Source organism: Glycine max, chromosome 18, assembly GCF_000004515.6.
Source record: "Glycine max cultivar Williams 82 chromosome 18, Glycine_max_v4.0, whole genome shotgun sequence".
Lineage (NCBI taxonomy): Eukaryota > Viridiplantae > Streptophyta > Magnoliopsida > Fabales > Fabaceae > Glycine > Glycine max.
In genome coordinates this window covers 57,481,720-57,504,305 of record NC_038254.2, presented here as the reverse complement: position 1 = coordinate 57,504,305, position 22,586 = coordinate 57,481,720, and the positions used below count along the sequence as shown (strand labels likewise).

General features: G+C 34.5%; 2 protein-coding genes across 6 annotated transcripts; both read right to left on the bottom strand.

The window, feature by feature from the left end:
• Positions 1-262: 262 nt before the first annotated feature.
• LOC100811407 (LEAF RUST 10 DISEASE-RESISTANCE LOCUS RECEPTOR-LIKE PROTEIN KINASE-like 1.4) lies at positions 263-19,193 on the bottom strand. 4 transcript variants are annotated; one of them, XM_006602988.4, is made up of 5 exons: positions 18,650-19,193; positions 7,406-8,346; positions 2,093-2,119; positions 1,668-1,991; positions 263-1,550 (listed from the first exon to the last, which is right to left on the bottom strand). In XM_006602988.4, exons 2-5 carry the CDS (start codon positions 8,181-8,183, stop codon positions 619-621), a joined length of 2,061 nt encoding a protein of 686 aa, XP_006603051.1. In that variant the 5' UTR covers positions 8,184-8,346; positions 18,650-19,193; the 3' UTR covers positions 263-618. The 4 variants fall into 4 exon arrangements, with proteins under 4 accessions (XP_006603051.1, XP_014626737.1, XP_006603050.1 ...); XM_014771251.3 differs by lacking the exons at positions 7,406-8,346; positions 18,650-19,193 and adding an exon at positions 11,781-12,599; XM_006602987.4 differs by lacking the exons at positions 7,406-8,346; positions 18,650-19,193 and adding an exon at positions 5,233-7,397.
• On the bottom strand, positions 14,584-22,543 carry LOC100810864 (cysteine-rich receptor-like protein kinase 19). 2 transcript variants are annotated; one of them, XM_041012228.1, is made up of 7 exons: positions 21,490-22,543; positions 16,339-16,521; positions 16,120-16,241; positions 15,842-16,052; positions 15,446-15,680; positions 15,207-15,360; positions 14,584-15,077 (listed from the first exon to the last, which is right to left on the bottom strand). In XM_041012228.1, exons 1-7 carry the CDS (start codon positions 22,244-22,246, stop codon positions 14,745-14,747), a joined length of 1,995 nt encoding a protein of 664 aa, XP_040868162.1. In that variant the 5' UTR covers positions 22,247-22,543; the 3' UTR covers positions 14,584-14,744. The 2 variants fall into 2 exon arrangements, with proteins under 2 accessions (XP_040868162.1, XP_006603048.1); XM_006602985.4 differs by lacking the exon at positions 21,490-22,543 and adding an exon at positions 17,861-18,656.
• Positions 22,544-22,586: the final 43 nt, after the last annotated feature.

Here is a 22,586-nt window from a genome sequence, read left to right as displayed (position 1 = left end):
TAAGTCCACAATCACATTCAAAAAACTGCATTGTATGGACTCTAACCATATAATATAATGACATAAGGGAAATTCAGCAGTTATAACTATTTTCCTTCAATCCTTTATATATAACAGAAATTAAGTTTAATTAAACAGTCAGATAATATGTATATTTTCAAAAGAGAAATGTAATTTGTACACAAATATTCCTAAAATAAATAGTAAAATTAAGAGAGAGTAATATGAGATGTAATGTAATAAATGATACAATACAGAAATAAACGCAAAAAAGTATTGTTGTATAAAATTCGCTATGAGAAGAATAACCCAACTCCTTTCAAAAACACATCAAAGCAACTAACAACATGAGAGTATTTACACAACAAATATATGTATTATTTTTCTCTCCCATATGCATATTGCATTTTTGAACCAACAGTGAATTCTCCTTCTTATAACTACTACTATATTATCATCATAACATACAAGCTGCAAATAAAAGTTTAAACATAAGGTTTTAATGAAAATAAATGTGAAGGGCTAAGACTTCTAAACTAGCTCATTGACACTAGTACAGTAGTTTCACTATCTAATATCTAGATCTTCACCAAAAGAAAATTAAGGAAATCTTAGAAGCTATGAGGAATTAGATACAGAGGAGCCGCTAAAGCATTTATCAACAACTGAATCTGGTGAAACCGGGGAAACCTTCTTCAGAAGTCTAGCTTCATCTATCCTAACTTCCAATACTTCTGTCTCTTCCCTTGCACCAAGCCCATCGTCACTCTTGATTCCTCTCAAGATCTCCACCACCTCATTCATGGAGGGTCTGATCTCTCTTTCCTGCTGCAAACACCTAAAGGCCAATTCTGCCACCCCTGTTGTCATCCTCCTTATAGCATAATCCCTCTCAAATCCAAGATAAGGATCAACCAACTCATGCAGTTCCTGGTTCTGAATTTTATTGATAGCCATGTTTGCCAAGTTCACATCACTGCGGTTCCTGTTGATGTCCACAGCTTGCAATGATGATATCAGCTCAACTAAGACCACTCCAAAGCTATAAACATCACTCTTATCAGTGAGTTGGTAGCACTGATAGTACTCAGGGTCAACATAACCTGGTGTTCCCTGTGGAGCTGTTGACACATGAGTGACATGGTTTGGGAAATCCCTTGAGAGACCGAAATCAGCAACCTTGACACGGAAGTTATCATCCAGGAGAATGTTGTTGGTTTTAACATCGCGGTGTATGACATCATTAGCATGTAGGTAGGCTAGAGCCTCAGCTGTTTCAACTGCAATGTTCAATCTTACAGGCCAAGGGAGTAAATTAGTTGAGTTTGAGCTCCTTCCTTGAAGATGATCAGCCACTGTTCCATTGGGTATGAATTCATACACAAGGAGAAGCTCTCTGCTATGTCTAGAGGTGCATCCAAAGAGTGTCACCAGGCTCTTGTGCCTTAACCGTGCTAGAATCTGAACTTCATTCATGAACTGCTCAATACGTCTAGAGTTGCTTTCATAATGACGTTTCACTGCAACTACACGTCCATCTTTGAGTTGACCTGATTAACAAACAGAAGATTGTTCAATAAAAACAGATCAAATTAGCCAAAGGGAAGTTGTGAGAAATTTGGCAGACATTAGTAATTTAGTATACAGGAAGTTATATATCTTGTTACCTTTGTAAACAGTGCCAAAACCTCCCTCACCAAGTTCTCTTGAAGAGTCAAAGTTTTTGGTAGCTTCCTCTAGTTCCTCATAGGTAAAGACCTGGACGCCAAAGTAGTAACTCCTCGGCGGCATTGGATCAGTGTTGGAGGATTGGTAAGAAGATAGACTTTGAGACGTGTTAGTTGTAGATGCAAAAGTGTCTCCGCTTGAAGGAGCAATGAACAGTTCCATGCTTCTTTGTTTATTATAAGCAGTTTTTCTCCTTCTTTGCATCACAAAGTACACACATCCAAGAATGACAACAAGGGCTACAACTGCTCCTATACTAGCGCCTGACAACAATATCAATAACAGACATCACATTAGTGAAATTCTATTAACAAAATGGAAGTAATTTAAGTATGTACCAAAAAATTAACGAAAAGAAAGTTACCTATTGCAACACCTACTTTGCTGCTACCTGCAATGTTCCAAACAAAAAAGATGTCAAAACAAGGAATCAGATAAGGACACAAGAGGGATGAAAAGAAAAAGGTAGTCAATAAGTCTCAGTGCCAGATATTAATAGGAAGCTAAATCAAGCCTCATTTTCTCCCTTAACCAATTGGGTGAGCACTGAACTTGTAACTATAACTGCAAGTTAAGTGATAATTAACATTTGGATTTCCTAGTTAGAAATGAGTGTTTCACACTCTTTTGGGGTCACCTGACTCATACTTGTGTAAACGAGTTCTATCTCAAAGCCCAAATGGCATGTGTGATGAAAAGGGAATCACGAGAGATAGAGAAAAGTGTAAACTAACTGAAAAAAAGACTCTAAAAAATAGGACTTAATTAAGTGCGTGTTTGATTTTAAGTTGAAGAGTTGATTTTGAGTCCAAAATTGATGTTAGACATTTTTTCACATGTTTAGTTTCACATCCGAAAATGTTTTAGAATTAATTTTATATTGAAGAAACTTTGAGTAACTTTAGATTCAAAATTTTGTACTAAATTTTATCCCTAACTTAATTTTATAATAAAAACATCCTAATATAAATCATATTACTTCCAAATCAATTTTAAGAATGACCACCTAAACACACACTAAATATATAATAATTAACGAAAAGAAAAGCTGGAATACCTGGAGTTGCACACAAATGATCCCCACAAATACAAATGTGTTCATCGTTATCAGAATCAAACCCACACACGCCACCAGAATCAAGGCACTCAAAACACTCACTCTCATAAGGATTCATATAGTTCACATTAAACCCCTTCATCAAAACCTCCCCAAGCAAAGACCTGTTTTCCACGAGCCTATCAGCTTGCACTTTAAGGATTGGCACTTTAACATGTTCATCACATTCAACAACTTCAAGAATAGGGTCCAAAGGAAAAGGACCAACCAAAGAGTAAGAGTTATTCTTATCGCCATTACTCCAACAGTTAAACAAATTTTCTGGCGTTTCGATGATCCGTGAAGTGGGTTTGCACTCATAAAACAAAGTGAGGTTCTGGTTCCCCGAACCGTAGCTGAAGACGGGGCCATCAAAAGTTGAGTTAACGTACACATCGGTGCATGTCTCGTTCCAAAGGTCTAGTCTTGCTAAAGTGAGAGTGTGATCCTCCGAGTCGATATCAATGACTCGGTAACTCACCGATGAGATGTTCAACTCGGCGACGACACCGTTTCGGCAGTTCAAAAGGAACTGTGGTGGCCCGCAGAAGGAGGGGCGGTCGCCACCGGTGAAAGGGTAGGAAAGATTGGTGATGCTGCCGCAGTTGAAGGAGGTTACGTGGCAGCTAGAGAGTGTTGCATGGGGTGGCAACGACGTCGTATGGTGGAGATAGAAGATGAGAATGGTGGCTGTGATGGTGGAGAGGGACAACATAGTTTGGTTTTTTATTTTGTCGGAGGTTTAGGCCATAAAAATGTTGTTGGTTGTTGTAGTGCGAACTATGGCTCTATGGTTTGAACGAACTGAGAAAAATAGAAAAGGAAAAAGAAAGATACATGAAGTTGAGTTTATTTGACTTGGACTTTGACAAGGTCTGAAAAAGAACATTATAAGCTGTGAGTTTTGGCAATAGCAGCCGAATAATGCGTATTTTATTTTTCTTTTTCTTGTTTTGTAGTACTTTTAAAACAATATATTGGTTGCCGGAATGGAAATTATTTTGTTGGGGAATGAGGATGATCGTGAGTGATGCGTATATAAAATTGATGGGGTGTTGATTTATTGTCAAAAATCAAAATACAAATACTCTCGTATAGTTTGGCTGAATGGTGGCTAGCTGTCAAATTAATCTAGAACTATGACTGAAAGGTCTCAATCATGGTACACATATACATACGGTTTAATTTGGACGTTTTGGCTGGTTGGTTCAGATGGATGAACCGCTTGTATGGTTCTTACAGTGGAATATATTAGTTAAAAGAGTCACATGCCGTGGCATCTAATAACATGATGTTACAAAACATATATTTAAATGCCATGGCAGGTGAGTGTAGTTGCAGAATTTGGGCATGAGATTTTTAAAAGTATATAGTACATACCACCAATGGTAATGTTTTTATTTCGCAGGAAATGGATCAAAGTGAGTGGTTAATTACTTTAATGATTAATGGTTGAGTTTCCCAACCAAGACCATTTCAATGGTGATATTTCCTCTGGATTTGTCACCAGTCAAGATATTTCCATCTGTTTAATCCTGGGTACTACAACTCCAAATCAGGAGAATTATCCCAAGATTTGAACTTCAAATGACAACTCAAGAATTTTAAGCAGCCCATTGATCAGTTTTCTAGACAGATATACATTATTGAACAAACAAGATATAAGAAGAGTAACTGGACCCCATAAAGAAGACAAGTCTAATTGCAGTCAAAGAATGCAACAAATATTTTAAAGAGAGATGAATATGTGAACACTTCTGAATGCTACTTATTCCTACCTAATATCTACCGTTCTATCTGCAATATCTTCCAAGAAAGGTGATGCAGTAAGAAGTCATTGACAAGGCAAACAAAAGAAGGGGGAAATCAAAAGAATAATATTTTACAGTTAGAAGAAGCATTCATATCCAGATGTTCCTAACAAAACTTTGTCATTATTGTTGTTATCGCCGATCCTAGATTACATAAAGATGGTTTGAGCATGCACAAAGAAGGTAACAAGAGTCGCCAGTTATAAAAGTGGATTGCATGATTTTTAGTCTAGTGAAAAGGAGAAGAGGGAGAGCAAAAAAGATATTGAAAAACTCATCAAGAGAGATCTCATGCTAAATAATACTTCTAAAACTTTGATTTTTAACAACGTCGAATGTCGAATGACGTTATGTGATCCATGTAACCAATCCTATTCACAAGAGGGGAGCTATTTCTCAGTTTCCCCCATGTTTAATAGCTGAAAATACAGATAGGGGCGTAACTGTGTAAGGCGATATTATCTCCTTATGATGCTGGACAGCTGGAAGTTTTTAAAAGGCTTATGTGACTCTATCAGATACACTTGTCTAAAGGCACACAGTGAATGACAAGAAAACTTAAGATGTTTATAATTTATAAAGGTTACAGTTACTCACCTGATTTACATGTAGATGGAAAAGATCCACCCCTGCAATGGCAAGCGAATTCACTTGAGATTGGGTCATAACCACAATGCCCACCAGAGTTTTGGCATTCATCACACAAACTATTGTTTGCTTCCCACTCCACGCCAAAACCATTCTCAAGAGCGGCCTTAAGATTTTCGACTGTTGAATTTGTTTCTAGCACTTCAGCTTCTGACTCCAAAATTGGAACAACGACTCTAGATTTGCATGCTCCCAGTATTTCACTTATTGAGACAGAAGTCTCAGCATTTGCAAGCATGCTCTCGTCCACAAAATAGTTATTCATTTGAGTTCCATTTACACTGCAGTTAAACTTAGGGGGAAAACTATCTGGTTGAAGAAATGAAGGGGAAGAACAATCATAATAGAGAGTAAGGTTCCGAGAATCTGAACCATAATCGAAGAAAGTGCAACCTATAGTGAAGTTCCTGAGGCTAGTGGGACAGGTGTTGTTCCAGTAGTCAGTTCTTACAAGTTTGATTCTATGATCAGAGTCATTGACTTCAAGAACTCTATAATTCTCTGACATAATGGTAACCGTTGCTACTTCACCTGTGCATTGTAGCTTAAACGCAGGGTGACCACAGTACAGGGGTCTACTGAATCCCCAGAAAGGATAACTCAGGTTTTTGAGATTTGCACAATGAAATGGCGAACCGCATTTCAGATAATGCACATCATCAGCAGCACAAGATGTTAGAATTTGGTTTAGGATGATGGTCATAACCAAGAATGAGAAAAAGATGCCTTGAAGAAGAAGTTGCATTCTCAGAAGAATAGCTTGGTAGAGAAGAGAGACAGAGGATTTGACACCGTAATAGATAAATGGAAGAGGGAGATTCAGATTACAATTGAGGTTAACGTGAGTTTTGAAGTGCATCAGTACTATTGATTTGATGCAGATATAAATTTAGGTCACCTATTAATCTTTGACCAGGGCAACAAATATTCTTATTTTCAGTTAGAAAATGCCAAATTGGTATATTACCTAACCCGGAGAAAACATTAAAGAAAAATTATGGGTTGGTGCTCTGTGTCTAACAGCACAGGGAACTAATGAATAATGATCAAACTTCATGCCTAACTACTCTAAACAACTCAAGCTTACTCGTGAATCATGAATATATTAAAGTCAAAAAAGGTGTGAAACGTTTTAACCAAGAATAAGATTAAAAAAAATACTCCATTTATGAGACCCAGTTCCCAGGACTTTAATTTAGCATTAGAAGTTTCTATGTTACTAATGGTGTCAAAAAATCAAGCCACGTAATCTAAATAATTAATGATGTTTGGACCTGCTGCATATGTGTGAAAAGATGAGGATGATACGATGGCTTGGTGAAAAACTTGTGAAATCGTCAACGGGAGAACTTGTCAGGAGTTTCATATTTTGTATGTATCCCAAAAGTCAAAACACTATCATGACCTTTGTTTTGTTACAAGCAAGCAATTGCTGACCCGGTCTTCTTCAAGTGCTAAGGTGTTTTGGGGAAGAATCAATGTAACAGTAATCAAACCGCGCGATCGACAAGCCAAATAATCTGCACTAAAATATCTAACACCCCAATTTTGTTCCATGTTAGATGATGCCCTTTACCACTAGACTAAAAACTATAACTGATGGTCAGGATGTACCCCATCTCTCAGTGTTACCCAGAAGATTTTTACTCCTGACCTTGCTTTGATACCATTTATTGGATCAAACGCTTATTGTTATATAAAAAAAATATAATTGATGATAAGTGTGTGCAACTTTATTTTCATAAAGATTCTCTCATAACTCCATCTAACTTTTTAGGGAATTATTCTCCACTGAAGCCACACTCTCCGTCATTCCCTTACAAAGATTAAAGTGATTCATAAAGGAAGTTTAAAGATATGAGATATTTTAAAGGGGTCTAATTAAGTTGGTTGAACAATGTGAATTATTATAAACCTTTTGTCTTTCTGTCTTTGTAGATAAAAAAAAAAACCCGGATATTCCACCTTTTACTCATGCCTTTGTTAATTAGCAAAACGCTCGTTTTTTGTTGTTATAATATACTAATACGGCTTCTTCAACAAAAAAGAAGCCAAGTTTGCTAACTAAACTAGAAATGAAAAGAGACGTTTGAGAAATGAAAAAGCTAGCAAGCATATATACCTTTGCATGAAGCAGAATGAGGTCCATCCTTGCAGAAACATTGGAAATTTCCATCAACGGATCCACACTCTCCACCAGAACCAGTGCATTTCTCGCACTTCTCATAATTTCCCGTCCATTCTATCTCAAAACCGCCCTGTAAAGCTTCAATGATTCGCTCGGAATTTTCAAGTGAATCGTTGTTGGTCTGAAAGATTGGAATCACAACAATCTTGCAGGGCGCCTCGTACGAAGAAGGTAAAGCTTGGGCAGTGTAGTAGACAAATGAACCACCACCACAGGGAAAACTAAACACAGTCGATGGTGGAAGCGATGGAATAGTGGAAGGTGAAAAACTGGCAGGGCAATCATAAAAGAGCGTAACGTTAACAAGGCCATCATAATCATATTGAAACGGAGAGTTATCAAATGTGCTGTTCCTGTCACCATTGACACAGATATTATTATTGTCCCAGTAATCGTCCCTTGCGACTTTGAGTATCTGTGATGTGTTTTCCCAGCCAAGAACACGGTATTTGATGAGATTGATGGTTATCTTGGGGACTTGAGCTTCACATGTGAGTTTTTCCGACTCCAAGTTAGGTCCACCACCACAATAGTTACCTCTGTTTTCTCCCCAGAATGGGTATTTGAGGTTGAAGTTGTTATTTCCGCAGCTAAAAGCGTTACTACAGTTGGTGTAGCTCGCATCATCCACGCAAAGACAAGTTGGAGTGTTGGTAACTGAGATTACCAACAAAATGAAGATGAAACAAGGCTCAAGAAGCAGTTGTTTCATTGTTGCAGTAGGAGGAGAAGTACTGGGGTTGAGGTGCAGGGTGACCAAAATGAAGATTATAAGAGTAAATTAACGCATAGATGATTATAACGGGAACTCCAATCAATTGGCGTTCCACTTTCAACACTTTGATGTTTCTAAGAAACCAAAGCGACACGGCAACCTATAATTTATTACGTTACATGAGCTCAGCTCAGAAGAAGTTGTATGCTTATAATAATATTGTATTACACGCTGCATTCTATTCTTCTAGATTCTGTGTTTTTGTCTCATTTCAAACTCCCCAAAGTCTGCTTCCAGAAGAGTGCCCACTTTTTGACCGCACTTGAGAAATTGAAGCCGCGTTCTACGTGTCAACTTCATTATTTTTCTAACTTTAATCACAAGTCTTTATACTATGCTTTATTACAAACAAATCTTTATATGCTTTATAGCTGACGAGAATTAGCTATATTCTAAGTTATGAGGAAAGCTTATTCATGTATTGGGATTAATAGGAATTACTTTATCTTTTATGTTACTTGTAACAACTATAACTTTGTCATATTCCAAATTAACTACATAAAAGACAAGTTGAAGTAGCAAGACAGGTCTGTGGATGAAACCAGAAAGTTAATTCCTAAATATTTTTATGGTTAAAAAGTAGAAAAACTTGAATTTCTTTTTGTTTCCTATCATAAATGTGTAGTTTGAAAATCTATAAAAAACATAAAATAACATGATTCTAGTAAGATTTATAAGAATTGTGAGGATCATTATTAAATTTATTTGTTTTCTATCATAAAGCTTAATGACTACACTTTCTTTGACAAAAATAAATTCTTTAGCTAAAAATATATTTGTTTCAATTTAACTGGGTTTTATTACTTTATAGGCAATTTGGCTAGTTAAAACCTAGACTCAAGACGCTGCCTAGTTTCTGAAAAATGTATTCACAGAATGTTTTTATTCATTCATACTATAAAGGTCCAATTCTATCTAGTCTAGATAATGACTCATTATGAAAATAGTGATAGGTGGCTTTCAACTGTGAGGAATCAATGCAAATGGTTCACCCATAAACCAACAATTATCACCATTAGATATATTATAAAATATTTAACTATCAAGTTTAATGTATTAATTGATTTGAGGTTTAAAGTATTACATAATTTGTAATAATTTTTTATAGATTAATTAAATATAATCAATCTATTAATCCATCCACTAATCGGTACACACTTCTTTCTCCGCACCTCTCTTAGACTAGAGCCAAGATGTTTCCTCGCTGCAACACCGTCTGCGAATTGAAACTACTACCACTCCTTCCCTTCTTCAATCCATTTTCTCCAAATTAACAGCTACAACAAAACATGTTTTCTCGAGTGTCGATTCCATTGATGATTTGTATCAATTAGAATTTCGATATTTTTTTTATATAAAAGAGACTGGAGAGAGGCTAAGGAGATGAGAATATTGACATCCCAATTATGTTAGCACGTACCCCAACCTTAACAACTCCAAATATATTAAGAAACAGAGAATTACAAAATAATTTAGGAGGACCAAACCGTACCCAATGGAGCTGTGCTAGGAAAATCTATAAAAAGGAAGTTCCTGTCTATACCTAAGAACTTCCTTCTAAATTAAAAGGAGATGGAGAATCCCACTAAGTATAACAAAAGAATTAGCTTCATTAATTAGAAGCAAGATTGTCGGCACAAACATTAGTTTCATGAGAAATACGAAAACTAAAATGTTGTAAGCTCTAAACATTTCATTCTGCTGAGTGTAAATAGACCAATATAATGCACCAACTTAGGATTGTTAAAAGCATGAAGAAGGAGTTGGGAGTCTCTTTCTAACCAAAAGTGCTGCCAACTACAAGAGCTTGCCTTTTCTGATTAGAATTTCGATACTCAAATTGAATAAAAATCCCAAAGCCAACTCCATAAACAAAAGTAAAAAAAAAAAAAACTTCCCAGAAAATTAAACATCAAAAGCCATTTTTTTTTTGTTAATAAATCCAATTTTTACAACAACAAAAAATTGTAAGAAAAAGGCACAATTGTGGAACTCGCAATTTTTCCATGCTTAAGTTTCACGACTTTTGCATGGCCTCCTTGACGTTCTCGTTCTCACGCTTGGTAGTTGATTTTGTTGTTTTGCAGTTGTCCTTGATGTTGGTGTTGTTTTTGCTGTAGCGGATACGGTCAAGGAAGATAAGGGTTTGGGAAGGGAAGGGATAATTGATATTCTTTAAAATGTTTTAATATTATTTATCTTCTGTTTAATTATTTAAGATTATTATTGATTAATAATTATTAAAACAAAAACTATTTTAAGGTGGTTTGCTTGTACGTGAACCACATAATCACGGCCTTACGGTAGAATTTGCCTTAAAATATGATCCAACAACACAATAGTTATTTCCACGATGGGAGACATGATCCAGTCTCCCACATATTAATACAATAACTAATACAAAAAATTGTTTAAAAAATAAATCACAATACATGGTCAGCATAGCCTTTTACTAAAGCGTTGAAGCTATTAATTAAAGGAATGATGCTAGCAAGAAAAGGAATTTTAGTTGAATTTATTATTTAAAAAAGAAAAAAGACTAAGCCTAGGTAGTTTTTTTTCTTTCTTTCGTTCATACAATTTGAGACTTCCAAGCAACATAATTAGTCAAGATGACTTCCCTTCACAAATTATACGAATTATCAAAGTTATCATCATAAGTTAACGGCCCTTTCAAATTTGACAAAATATATATTATTACTATTAGAAATAGAATAATAATCAACGCCGGAATTCTAGCGGCACATGAATCATTTTCATATTTGAGAGAAATTAATTGAGGCTCTACGTTAGAATTGCTGAATGGCTTCACCAATCACAATTTCCCAATGTCATGAATGGCTATTCCCCATTCCATCTCTTCCCTCCCTATTTTGTTTCATTTCATTTCATTTTCTCTAACAAAATTTCCAATTGCAAGTAGACTTTATTACACCCTAAAGTGGGTTTAGTTTAGGACTTAAGAGCTACCAAGGGCTAAGACCAACGTATACTTTGACCAACATCATACACAACCATAGTAGGGTGGGGAATTACAGGAACTCAATCAGCCAAACAAGTGGTTTTATTTTGTCAGTTCAACAGACGAATAAGGCAAATTAAGTGACATGTTCACATTAATTAGATGAACATTTGGTCGTTGTGGAGCGATAAACAGCTCAAAACTTATAGATTCATGATGTGATTTCTAACTCACCTTGATTTATAAAAAAAAAAAAAAACTAGATTCATGATGAGAAATAATCAATTAATTTTTCATAATAAAAACAAAGCAACAAATAGTGACTTTTAATTTTACATGTTGTCATCATGATTTTGTGAGTTTCATAATAAAAACAAAGCAACAATTAGTGACTTTTAATTTTACATGTTGTCATCATGATTTTGTGAGGTAAAATGAAAGGAGATAATCAAAATCAGAAGGGATATCTCAACAGGGTAAAATTAATTGTTGTGTTATCCAAACACACTATTAGTCCCCGTCAGCTATCAACAGAAAACAGAAAAAGTAATAATCAATGAACTTAGAAGTACCTGTAGGTGGGGACTGCGGTGCTTTGTCATCTGGTAAGAAATTAGAACAAGGTCCATCTCTGCAGTAACATGTTTGATTTGGATACCATTCAATACCGCCGCATACTCTACCTGCTGATATCATACACTTCTCACATTCTCCAATGCCCACTATCCATCTCACCACAAATCCGTCTATGATTGCATTGTGTATTTTGTCAGCATCACTAGTATCAACTAAGGACGGAGGAACTGGAACAACCACTGTTTTGCAAGAGGCATAATAATTAGGAGGAGGCAGAGGCTCAAATCGAGGATAAACATAATTGCCATTTGGGACACAACTAGGCAGAAATCCAGTGGTGGAAGGCAAATCATTAGCACAATAGAAAAGGGTAAGATTCTTATAGGCTGAGTCATGGACATAGAGCTCAGTGTCAAGGCTGGTGGTGACAAACTTTGGTTGGCATATGCCTTCCAAGTAGTCCTCTCTAGTGATTCTCAAAGTATGGTTATCTGGGTTTACCTCCAAAACCTTGTACCTGAAATCATTAATGTTTATGTAGGTGATCTCCTGTTCGCAGCTGAGTTGCATCCGAGGGTGGCCACAATCTCTTGGTCGTTTTTCTCCCCAGAATGGAAAACCAATGTTTTTTATATTCCCACAACTTATCAGCTGATTAGTACAACCCCTATCATCATTGTAGGAGCTTAAATATGGAGGTGTCTGAATCAGTATGAGGAGGAGGATAAAGTGTTGAAGAATAGGGATAGGAGGGAGGTGAATAAGCAGGGAAGCCATTGGGGTCGAGAGCACAAAGAAAATGTTTGATAGAGAGAACGTGAATCAAAAGAAGACAATATTTTTAAGATATAGAATTTGCCTTCAGAGACAGAGTCAGTAACTGTGACTTGTGGAAAAATTTGGATGGTTAGGTTGACTTATGGAAAGTATAAAAATTAAAATAACTTGGAGTAGTTTCCCTCAATTCATTTTGTATATTTAGTATGGGGATGACCTTATTTATATAAAGAAAGCTGCCCTTTTACTGATACTAAATTAAGTTTCACTAGCTAGAAATTAACCACCTTTGTCCCGGTCCACCAAATATATAAATCCTTTGCTATTTGTTCTTAATTTGTCTCCTAATTAGTCCCGCTGGCAAAAGAAAAATAATCGACCTTGGCTTGCTCAAAGAGTCTGCATGTTCTACCGATAAACTAATTTGTAGGTCCATTTAAACATTGGTAATTGGTGTGGTGTGCATGGGTCGGCAAGTTTTTTTGGGTGAGTGGGTTGGCAAGTTAATTAGTGAAAACATATTACGTTAAGAACATATTGCTACTTAGGGGTGTTTAATAATTCCGTTACGACCAACTCAACCACTCAAATCAAACTAATTAAGTTGGTTTGGCTTCTTTTTTTTCTATGATCGGATATGACCGGATCGAACTTAACACTCAAACACCTAACTTGATCATTTTTTTTTTAATACTTTTTCCTTTATTATTCGTTTTTTCTTTAATTTACCTTCTATTTGCTGCAAGCTCTAAACTTAGATCATAAATATTTTAGATCAGGTGGACAGATTCAATGGGTAGGACACTAGCAATGGATAGTGGCATCTCAAAACCTGCTCCAATTTTCGCAAATTATGGAAAACCCAAATATAAACTCAGTCAAAGCAATTTTTAACCCTCTTAAATTCAGGATGAGATCGACAGCTATCCAAGTCCAAATTTATTTATTTATTCCTTTTCCAACATGCCACGACTATGGATGTTGGACTTGCAACTGCTCAGTCGAACAAAACAACATGGTTGCTTTACCTTACGCCACTCTCGTTTAATAAAACACTTTCAGCATTTGAACTTTGGATTTTGAAGAGCAAAATATAACTTAAAAGAAAAACAAAGTGTCATGATCGAAAGGCACACAATAATATTTTTAAGATGATATCCAGATTTTCTCTTTTGTATAAATTTTTAATAGAAGTGATTAAAAGTAACTAGAATAGATTATATATATATATAACTATTGAGACAATTTAATTGGTAGAACTATATGATATGTAATAAAAATATGCAAAGTCAAATTCCACGAATCACTTTGTTTGTTTCTACACTAATTTGTTTTACTCCTTTTCCTCCTTGTGAAGCCTCTTAAGAGTTGTAAAAACCAAATAAGAAATTTTCCAATGTGGCCGGGTTTGTTAATATACTCTTATTTTATTTTTCTTTCAGTTGAAATATATTAGTACTTTCCACCAAAATAATCAATTATTTCTTCTTTATTGATTACTTTGTTTTAGGGATATAACAAGAATAATTATCATTTGTTTTTATTTAAAACAAAAAACAAAAATCTCATTTCTCTCTCGCCTCCTTTCTTTTTCCTTTTGAAAAGCCTCTGAAAACTCTACCCGAGCAAAGCATCATTCTCCCCCATGGCTTTCCCTTCACAGCACTCAAACTCACATGCACACTCATTTTCTACACAAAAGCATAGATAGTCAAGTGACGTTGGAGGCAACGAGTGTGGAAGTCGGAAAAGGATGGGAAGAACTTGCCGCCATTGTTGTTGCTTGGATATAGTTTTGAATTTTAATTGAGGATTAGTTGAATGTTTTTAAAATTTTAATCAAAATCGTTTTCCATAATATTAGTTCCGGAAGCTCCATTAGCAATGGCTGCAATTGAATAGTATAAGTTTTGTATTATATACACACAAACACACGCAACACACAGAGACAAAAATCAGAGATCCCCACGTTACAAATTCAAAAACTAAATTAGATATTAATCTAAATAAATAAGAAGGATATTGAAATTTTATTACATCACATAGTGTGACAGTAAACATTATAAATTGAGCTCTTCCATGAATTAAATTACAATTATCATTTTTCTTACATGAATTATTCTTCCAAGTAAATGAACTAAGACTAGTATGAATCACTGGTTCTTTAAAAGAAAAGTAATTTACTATCGAGGAATAAAATCACTTATAGACATTTTATTAACAGAGAATGGGATAGACCTATTGGCAGATTGATTGCAACCTGATTCTTGTGCCAATGATATTGGATGAATTCTTTCATGCAAGAAAAATGCAGGTTCTTGAGGAGTCGGCAAATCAATTAAATAACTACTAAGATACGAAACAATTGTTGCCATTGTAGGTCTAACATCTGGATTTTGTTGAACACATAATAAACCAATGTGAATGCACCTAATAACTTCGATCTCCGAATAATTGTCTTTAATACTTGAGTCTAATACGCCTAACAACGTTTCTTCCCTCCATTGTCTCCAAACCTATAACAAATTGTCAAATTATAAATCCAAAATAATTCAAATCCTAATATAAAAATTAGTGAACCATGAAAATGTACATATATAGAATCAATCATGCAAAGGAACAAATTGTTGGATTACTATACTCACATAACTCAAAAGGCCATCAGCAACACGATGTGGTTCGTAAGAACTCAAATTCTTTTTTCCAGTAATAATCTCTAGAATCATGACTCCAAAACTAAAAACATCTAATTTATCTGAAAATTGTCCAAACATTGCATATTCCGGAGGCATATATCCACTATAAAATAAAATAAAATAAATTTAGTCAAAACATACCTTGTGAAGAAGAATTGAAATAATAAGGAAAAAATCTCCAAACTTACAATGTTCCAACGATTCTATTTGTACCTCCTTGATCTTGATTTATTTCAATAATTCTAGCTAGACCAAAGTCTGATATTTTTGGAACCATATTTTCATCTAATAAAACATTACTAGGTTTAAGATCACGATGTATAACTTTAAGTGTAGAAAATTCATGCAAATAAAGAATTCCTTGAGCAATTCCTCCTATAATATTATAACGTTGAAACCAGCTTAACTTTGGCCGTTGAGAATCTACATGTTAAAGTGAAAAATATAAGAGTCAAAAACATATTATGTAATCTATAAGTTTAAGTTAAATCAAATTTATAGAAACACATATATATGCAATTCACAAATATAAACAATAAATATTATTAAGTAATCAAGGTGTTTAAGGGTGATAAATGTCATACCAAATAAAAAATAGTCAAGACTCTTGTTTGGCACATATTTGTATATAAGTATTTTATTTTGTTCTTCAAGACAAAACCCAATAAGTGTCACAAGATTTCTATGTTGAAGCTTGGCTATCACTAAAACTTCATTCTTGAACTCATTGGAACCTTGCATAGAACTTTTTGAAAGTTTTTTTATTGCAATTTGTCGCCCATCATGAAGAATTCCCTGAAAATAAAATTACTGTTTGTGAGAAAAAGAACACAAGTAATATAATTATACCACATTTTCTTACCTTATAAACTTCTCCAAATCCACCTTTGCCAATCCTATTCTCATCTGAAAAATTATTGGTTGCGGCTTTAAGTATAGACAGATTGAATTGCAAGGGCTCTAATGTGGCACTTTCATTTCCAACTGAATCAAACACATATGAATTAATTGTAAAACTAAGTAAGCTACCAAACTTCTTAAAACCTGAAAAGCATAGATTTAAGATATTTTTAATACGTACAATTTTCTTTAAGAACACTCTTGATACTCTTTTTTGGTGTGAACACCCAATATTTTGGAAAGCGGAAATGGTCCAGGCTTGATTTTCTCTTTACCATGTAGTAGCAAAAAAAGAATAGTGCTACTGAAATAATCGTGGGTACAATAATAAAGATCATTGTTGGCAACTGGACTTTACTTTTTTCTGCAAACAATCAACATATATATATTGTTCACAGGAAGTAGTAATACTCAATAAATCATGACAAGTCATAATATGATGGTCATGGCAAGAGAAATGAATTGCTTCCTCTAAATGGTATCAAATTAGTTCTAGTCCATGTTACTTGCAGGGATTAACGAATGGACTTTTTGACTAAGCTAACGATGGGGATAAAAAATTAAACAAAATCAATTTACGAAACCATTCCAAATTTTGAGGTACAATTATTGATAATAGTAACTTGCCTGATGATTTTGAATTTTTAGTGATATATTTTCTATTTGTATATTAATGGTTATATTAAACTCATCAATATTCCCTTAGCTTAATCTACTTACCTCTCTCTCTCTCTTTTCACTTTTTGCTTATCATATCATTAGAGTTTGTGTATAACGAGTCTACGATACTGCTAAATCATTTCAAGCCATTAATGATGCAGAAGTAAAAGTGTGTAACATCAATAATAGTGAGCTCCAATTTTCAAATTAAAAGTTAAGACTATTAGATTAGTGCAACAAGGATCAGATTCAAAGTCAGGAAGCAATAATTATTTGCACATATATTTCACAAAGAACTGTGCCAAAATCTGAAAATTGGTTTCTGTTTAGACCTGGCCATGGGGTACAAGGTATAAATGTAATTACCAACTACAGCTAAAAATCAGGACAATTCCTCCCTTTGAACAATAAAATTACAGCTAAAGAATTTTAAGCAGGCTATAGACAAGTTTTCTAATAATTACTGGACCCCATGAGAAGGAAGATAAGTGATAATTGTAATGGCAGTCAAAGAAGGCAACCCGTACTTTTCTATCATAATAATATTATATTTATATATTCTTTTCTCTTTTATCTCTTTTCCACTCTAAGTATCAAATAAGATAAGGGTGTTTATCCATTATTTTCCTTTAAATATGGAGATGAATATGTGAACACTAGATTGAACGGAACTTACTCCAACCTGGTATCTACGACTTTATCTGCAATGTTTTCCTTGAAAAAGGTCAACGGTCAAAAAGATTATGTAGTAATGCTTCAAGGAAGTCACTGAGAAGGGAAACAAATTAAAATGAGATTGGAATATATTTCCTATGATGCTGGGGTTATGTTTTTAGAAGGCTTTCGCGACTCTATCAGATACACTACTCGATCTAAAGATGTTCATATATCTAGGTTGGGTTGCAGCAAACCAATGTAGTAATAGATTCCTAGAAAAATCAAACTCTTAACAGAAACAAACTTGAAGATGTTTGCTAACTAAACTAGAAATGAAAAAGAGACACAAGAGTCTGAGAAACCAAGAAGCTAGCAAGCATATATACCTTTGCATGAAGCAGAATAAGGTCCATCCTTGCAGAAACATTGGAAATTATTTCCATCAAATCCACACTCTCCACCAGAACCAGTGCATTTCTCGCACTCCTCATAATTTCCCGTCCATTCAATCTGAAAACCGCCCTGTAAAGCTTCAATGATTCTATCGGGAGTGTCAAGTGAATCGTTGTTGGTTTGAAAGATTGGAATCACAACAATCTTGCAGGGCGCCTCGTACGAGGAAGGTAAAGGTTGGACTGTGTAGTAGACAACTGAAGCACCACCACAGGAAAAACTAAACACAGACGATGGTGGAAGCAATGAATTAGTGGGAGTTGGAGAACTGGCAGGGCAATCATAAAAGAGCGTAACGTTAACAAGGCCATCATAATCATATTGAAACTGAGTGTTATCAAATGTGATGTTCCTGTCACCATTGACACAGACAGTATTATTGTCCCAGTAGTCGTCCCTTGCGACTTTGAGAATCTGTGATGTGTTTTCCCAGCCAAGAACACGGTATCTGATGAAATTTATGGTTATCTTGGGGACTTGACCTTCACATGTGAGTTCCTCCGACTCGTAGTTAGGTCCACCACAAATGCTACCTCTGTCTTCTCCCCAGAATGGGTATTTGAGGTTGAAGTTGTTATTTCCGCAGCTAATTGCGTTTCTACAGTTGGCGTAGCGAGCATCATCTTCGCAAAGGCAAGTTGGAGTGTTGGTAATTGAGATTACCAACAAGATGAAGATGAAACAAGGCTCAAGAAGCAGTTGTTTCATTGTTGCAGTAGGACCAAAAAAGATGTAGGAGGAGAAGTACTTTTATCAAAATGAAGAAGATGATTGAATCAGTAAACCAGAGCGTGGACTATTATAGTGGGAACTCTCCAATCAATTTGCGTTTCACTTTCAATGCTTACAAATTTCAACACCAAATTTTCTAGGAAACCCGAGCCAAACTGCGACTTAGAATTTCGGGAAAAAAAAGGTTGGGTCAACATGATGCTTGCTTAGGCATGCTTGTTCCTTGTCTAAAAGTGGGACGGTACAGTTCGAATACAATTAATACATGATTGAACTTTTTTAGACATACTGTCAATAGGTATTCGATTTTCTGATAGTAAGTATGAAAAGAACTTTATCAAAATAACAAAACTCACTTTGGTTATTCCTAAGTCTCTATCTATATTATTTTTATGAACATATTGAAATTAGTATCATATTTCATGTCTCTTTTTTTTATTTAAATTAAAATATAATATTTGATAAAAATATTACTCTTTTGATTGTTAATTTTTAATGATATGTTACATTTATAAGTTCACATTCAAATTTTATATCAACATGTAAACTATTCATGATAATTTACTTAAAATTTCAAGAAAAAATGGTTATTGACAAAATTAGTAAATATTCCGAATTAACAATATGATAATAAAAAAGTATTTGTTTTAACATCATAAGAAACAAAAACTATAATAAAATTTAAACTAAAAATTAGTATATTATTAAAGAATAAAAATATATGTAAGCTTTACAATGAAATGATATTTTGTAAATGATAATCAACCAGAGAATTATAGTTTCTTTATTGGATCAAATATAAAAATAAAATTAAATAATATCAAATTACTAATATATAATAATATTTTTAAAAATATAAATAAATTAAAATTATAAAAAGTGATGAATTCCCCTGCCCGTTTACCTAAATCCAATAAAATCTAATGAGTATGAATTTGAAAATATAAATTTACCGCTATTAAATTTGAACGAGCCTGGTCTCTTCTTCTGCAAGAATGGAGATGAAGAGAGTCAAATTTACTATCAACTCATTGGGTTACATGATTATCTTATATATAGATAGATAGTTATGTATATATAATTTTTGTGAAAACATAAATTGAACAATAAACAACAACATAAGACTAAATCCAATATATATATATATATATATTAGTCAAGATAATTTGAATAAGATTAAAAATCATACTAAAAATTCTACTGGCCAATGTTTTTAGGATATTAAGAAATTAATAATAAAAAATTATAGAAATCATACTAAAAATATATTAAAATTACAAAAATATACAGTAATAGTATTTTTAGATAAAAAAAAAAACAAATCAATTTTATTTCTTTAACCAATGCACTTAACATTTGCCTTAAAATATGATCCAACAACACAAAAGTTATTTCCATGATGGGAAACATGATCCAGCCTCCCACATATTAATACAATAATTAATACAAAAAATTGTTCAAAAAATAAATAACAATACATGGTCAGCATAGCCTTTTACTAAAGCGTTGTAGCTATTAATTAAAGGAATGATGCTAGATGGAAAAGGAATTTTAGTTGAATTTATTATTTAAAAAAGAAAAAAGACTAAGTCTATGTAGTTTTTTTTTTCTTTCTTTCGTTCATACAATTTGAGACTTCCAAGCAACATAATTAGTCAAGATGACTTCCCTTCACAAATTATACGAATTGTCAAAGTTATCATAAGTTAACGGGCCTTTCAAATTTGACAAAATATATATTATTACAATTAAAAATAGAATAATAATCAACGCCGGAATTCTAGCGGCAGATGAATCATTTTCATATTTGAGAGAAATTAATTGAGGCTCTACGTTAGAATTGCTGAATGGCTTCACCAATCACAATTTCCCAATGTCGTGAATGGCTATTCCCCATTCCATCGCTTCCCTCCCTATTTTGTTTCATTTCATTTCATTTTCTCTAACAAAATTTCCAAGTAGACTTTATTACACCCTAAAGTGGGTTTAGTTTAGGACTTAATTAAGAGCTACCAAGGGCTAAGGCACAAGGAATAAGACCAACGTATACTTTGACCAACATCATACACAGCCATAGTAGGGTGGGGAATTACAGGAACTCCATCAGTGAAACAAGTGGTTTTATTTTGTCAGTTCAACAGACGAATAATTAAGGCAAATTAATTGACATGTTCACATTAATTAGGTGAACATTTGGTCGTTGTGGAGAGATAAACAGCTCAAAACCTATAGATTCATGATGTGATTTCTAACTCACCTTGTTATATAAAAAAATTAAATTCATGATGAGAAATAATCAATTAATTTTTCATAATAAAAGCAAAGCAACAAATAGTGACTTTTAATTTTACATGTTGTCATCATGATTTTGTGAGGTAAAATGAAGGGAGATAACCAAATAAGATAAGGGCGTTTATCCATTATTTTCCTTTAAATATGGAGATGAATATTGAACGGTACTTACTCCCACCTGGTATCTACGACTTTATCTGCAATGTTTTCCTTAAAAAAGGTCAACGGTCAAAAAGGTTTTGTAGTAATGCTTCAAGAAGTCACTGAGAAGGGAAACAAATTAAAATGAGATTGGGATATATTTCCTATGATGCTGGGGTTATGTTTTTAGAAGGCTTTCGCGACTCTATCAGATACACTACTCGATCTAAATATGTTCATATATCTAGGTTGGGTTGCAGCAAACCAATGTAGTAATAGATTCCTAGAAAAATCAAACTCTTAACAGAAACAAACTTGAAGATGTTTACTAACTAAACTAGAATTGAAAAAGAGACACAAGAGTCTGAGAAACCAAGAAGCTAGCAAGCATATATACCTTTGCATGAAGCAGAATGAGGTCCATCCTTGCAGAAACATTGGAAATTTCCATCAACGGATCCACACTCTCCACCAGAACCAGTGCATTTCTCGCACTTGTCATAATTTCCCGTCCATTCAATCTGAAAACCTCCCTGTAAAGCTTCAATGATTCTATCCGGAGTGTAAAGTGAATCGTTAAAGATTGGAATCACAACAATATTGCAGGGCGACTCGTACGAAGAAGGTAAAGGTTGGACAGTGTAGTAGACAGCACCACCACAGGGAAAAGTAAGCACAGACGATGCTGGAAGCGATGAAATAGTGGGAGGTGAAGAACTGGCAGGGCAATCATAAAAGAGCGTAACGTTAACAAGGCCATCATAATCATATTGAAACGGAGTGTTATCAAATGTGCTGTTCCTGTCACCATTGACACAGACATTATTGTCCCAATAATTGTCCCTTGCGACTTTGAGTATCTGTGATGTGTTTTCCCAGCCAAGAACACGGTATTTGATGAAATTGATGGTTATCTTGGGGACTTGAGCTTCACATGTGAGTTTCTCCGACTCCGAGTTAGGTCCACCACAATGGTTATCTCTGTTTTCTCCCCAGAATGGGTATTTGAGGTTGAAGTTGTTATTTCCGCAGCTAAAAGCGTTACTACAGTTGGTGTAGCTCGCATCATCCACGCAAAGACAAGTTGGAGTGTTGGTAACTGAGATTACCAACAAAATGAAGATGAAACAAGGCTCAAGAAGCAGTTGTTTCATTGTTGCAGTAGGAGGAGAAGTACTGGGGTTGAGGTGCAGGGTGACCAAAATGAAGATGATTATAACGGGAACTCCAATCAATCGGCGTTCCACTTTCAACACTTTGATGTTTCTAAGAAACCAAAGCGACACGACAACCAAAAAAGATGTAGGAGGAGAAGTACTTATATCAAAATGAAGAAGATGATTGAATCAGTAAACCAGAGCGTGGACTATTATATTGGGAACTCTCCAATCAATTTGCGTTTTGCATACAAATTTCAACACCAAAGTTTCTAGGAAACCCGATCGAGCCAAACTGCGACTTAGAATTTCGTCTAAAGGTGGGACCGTACACCAA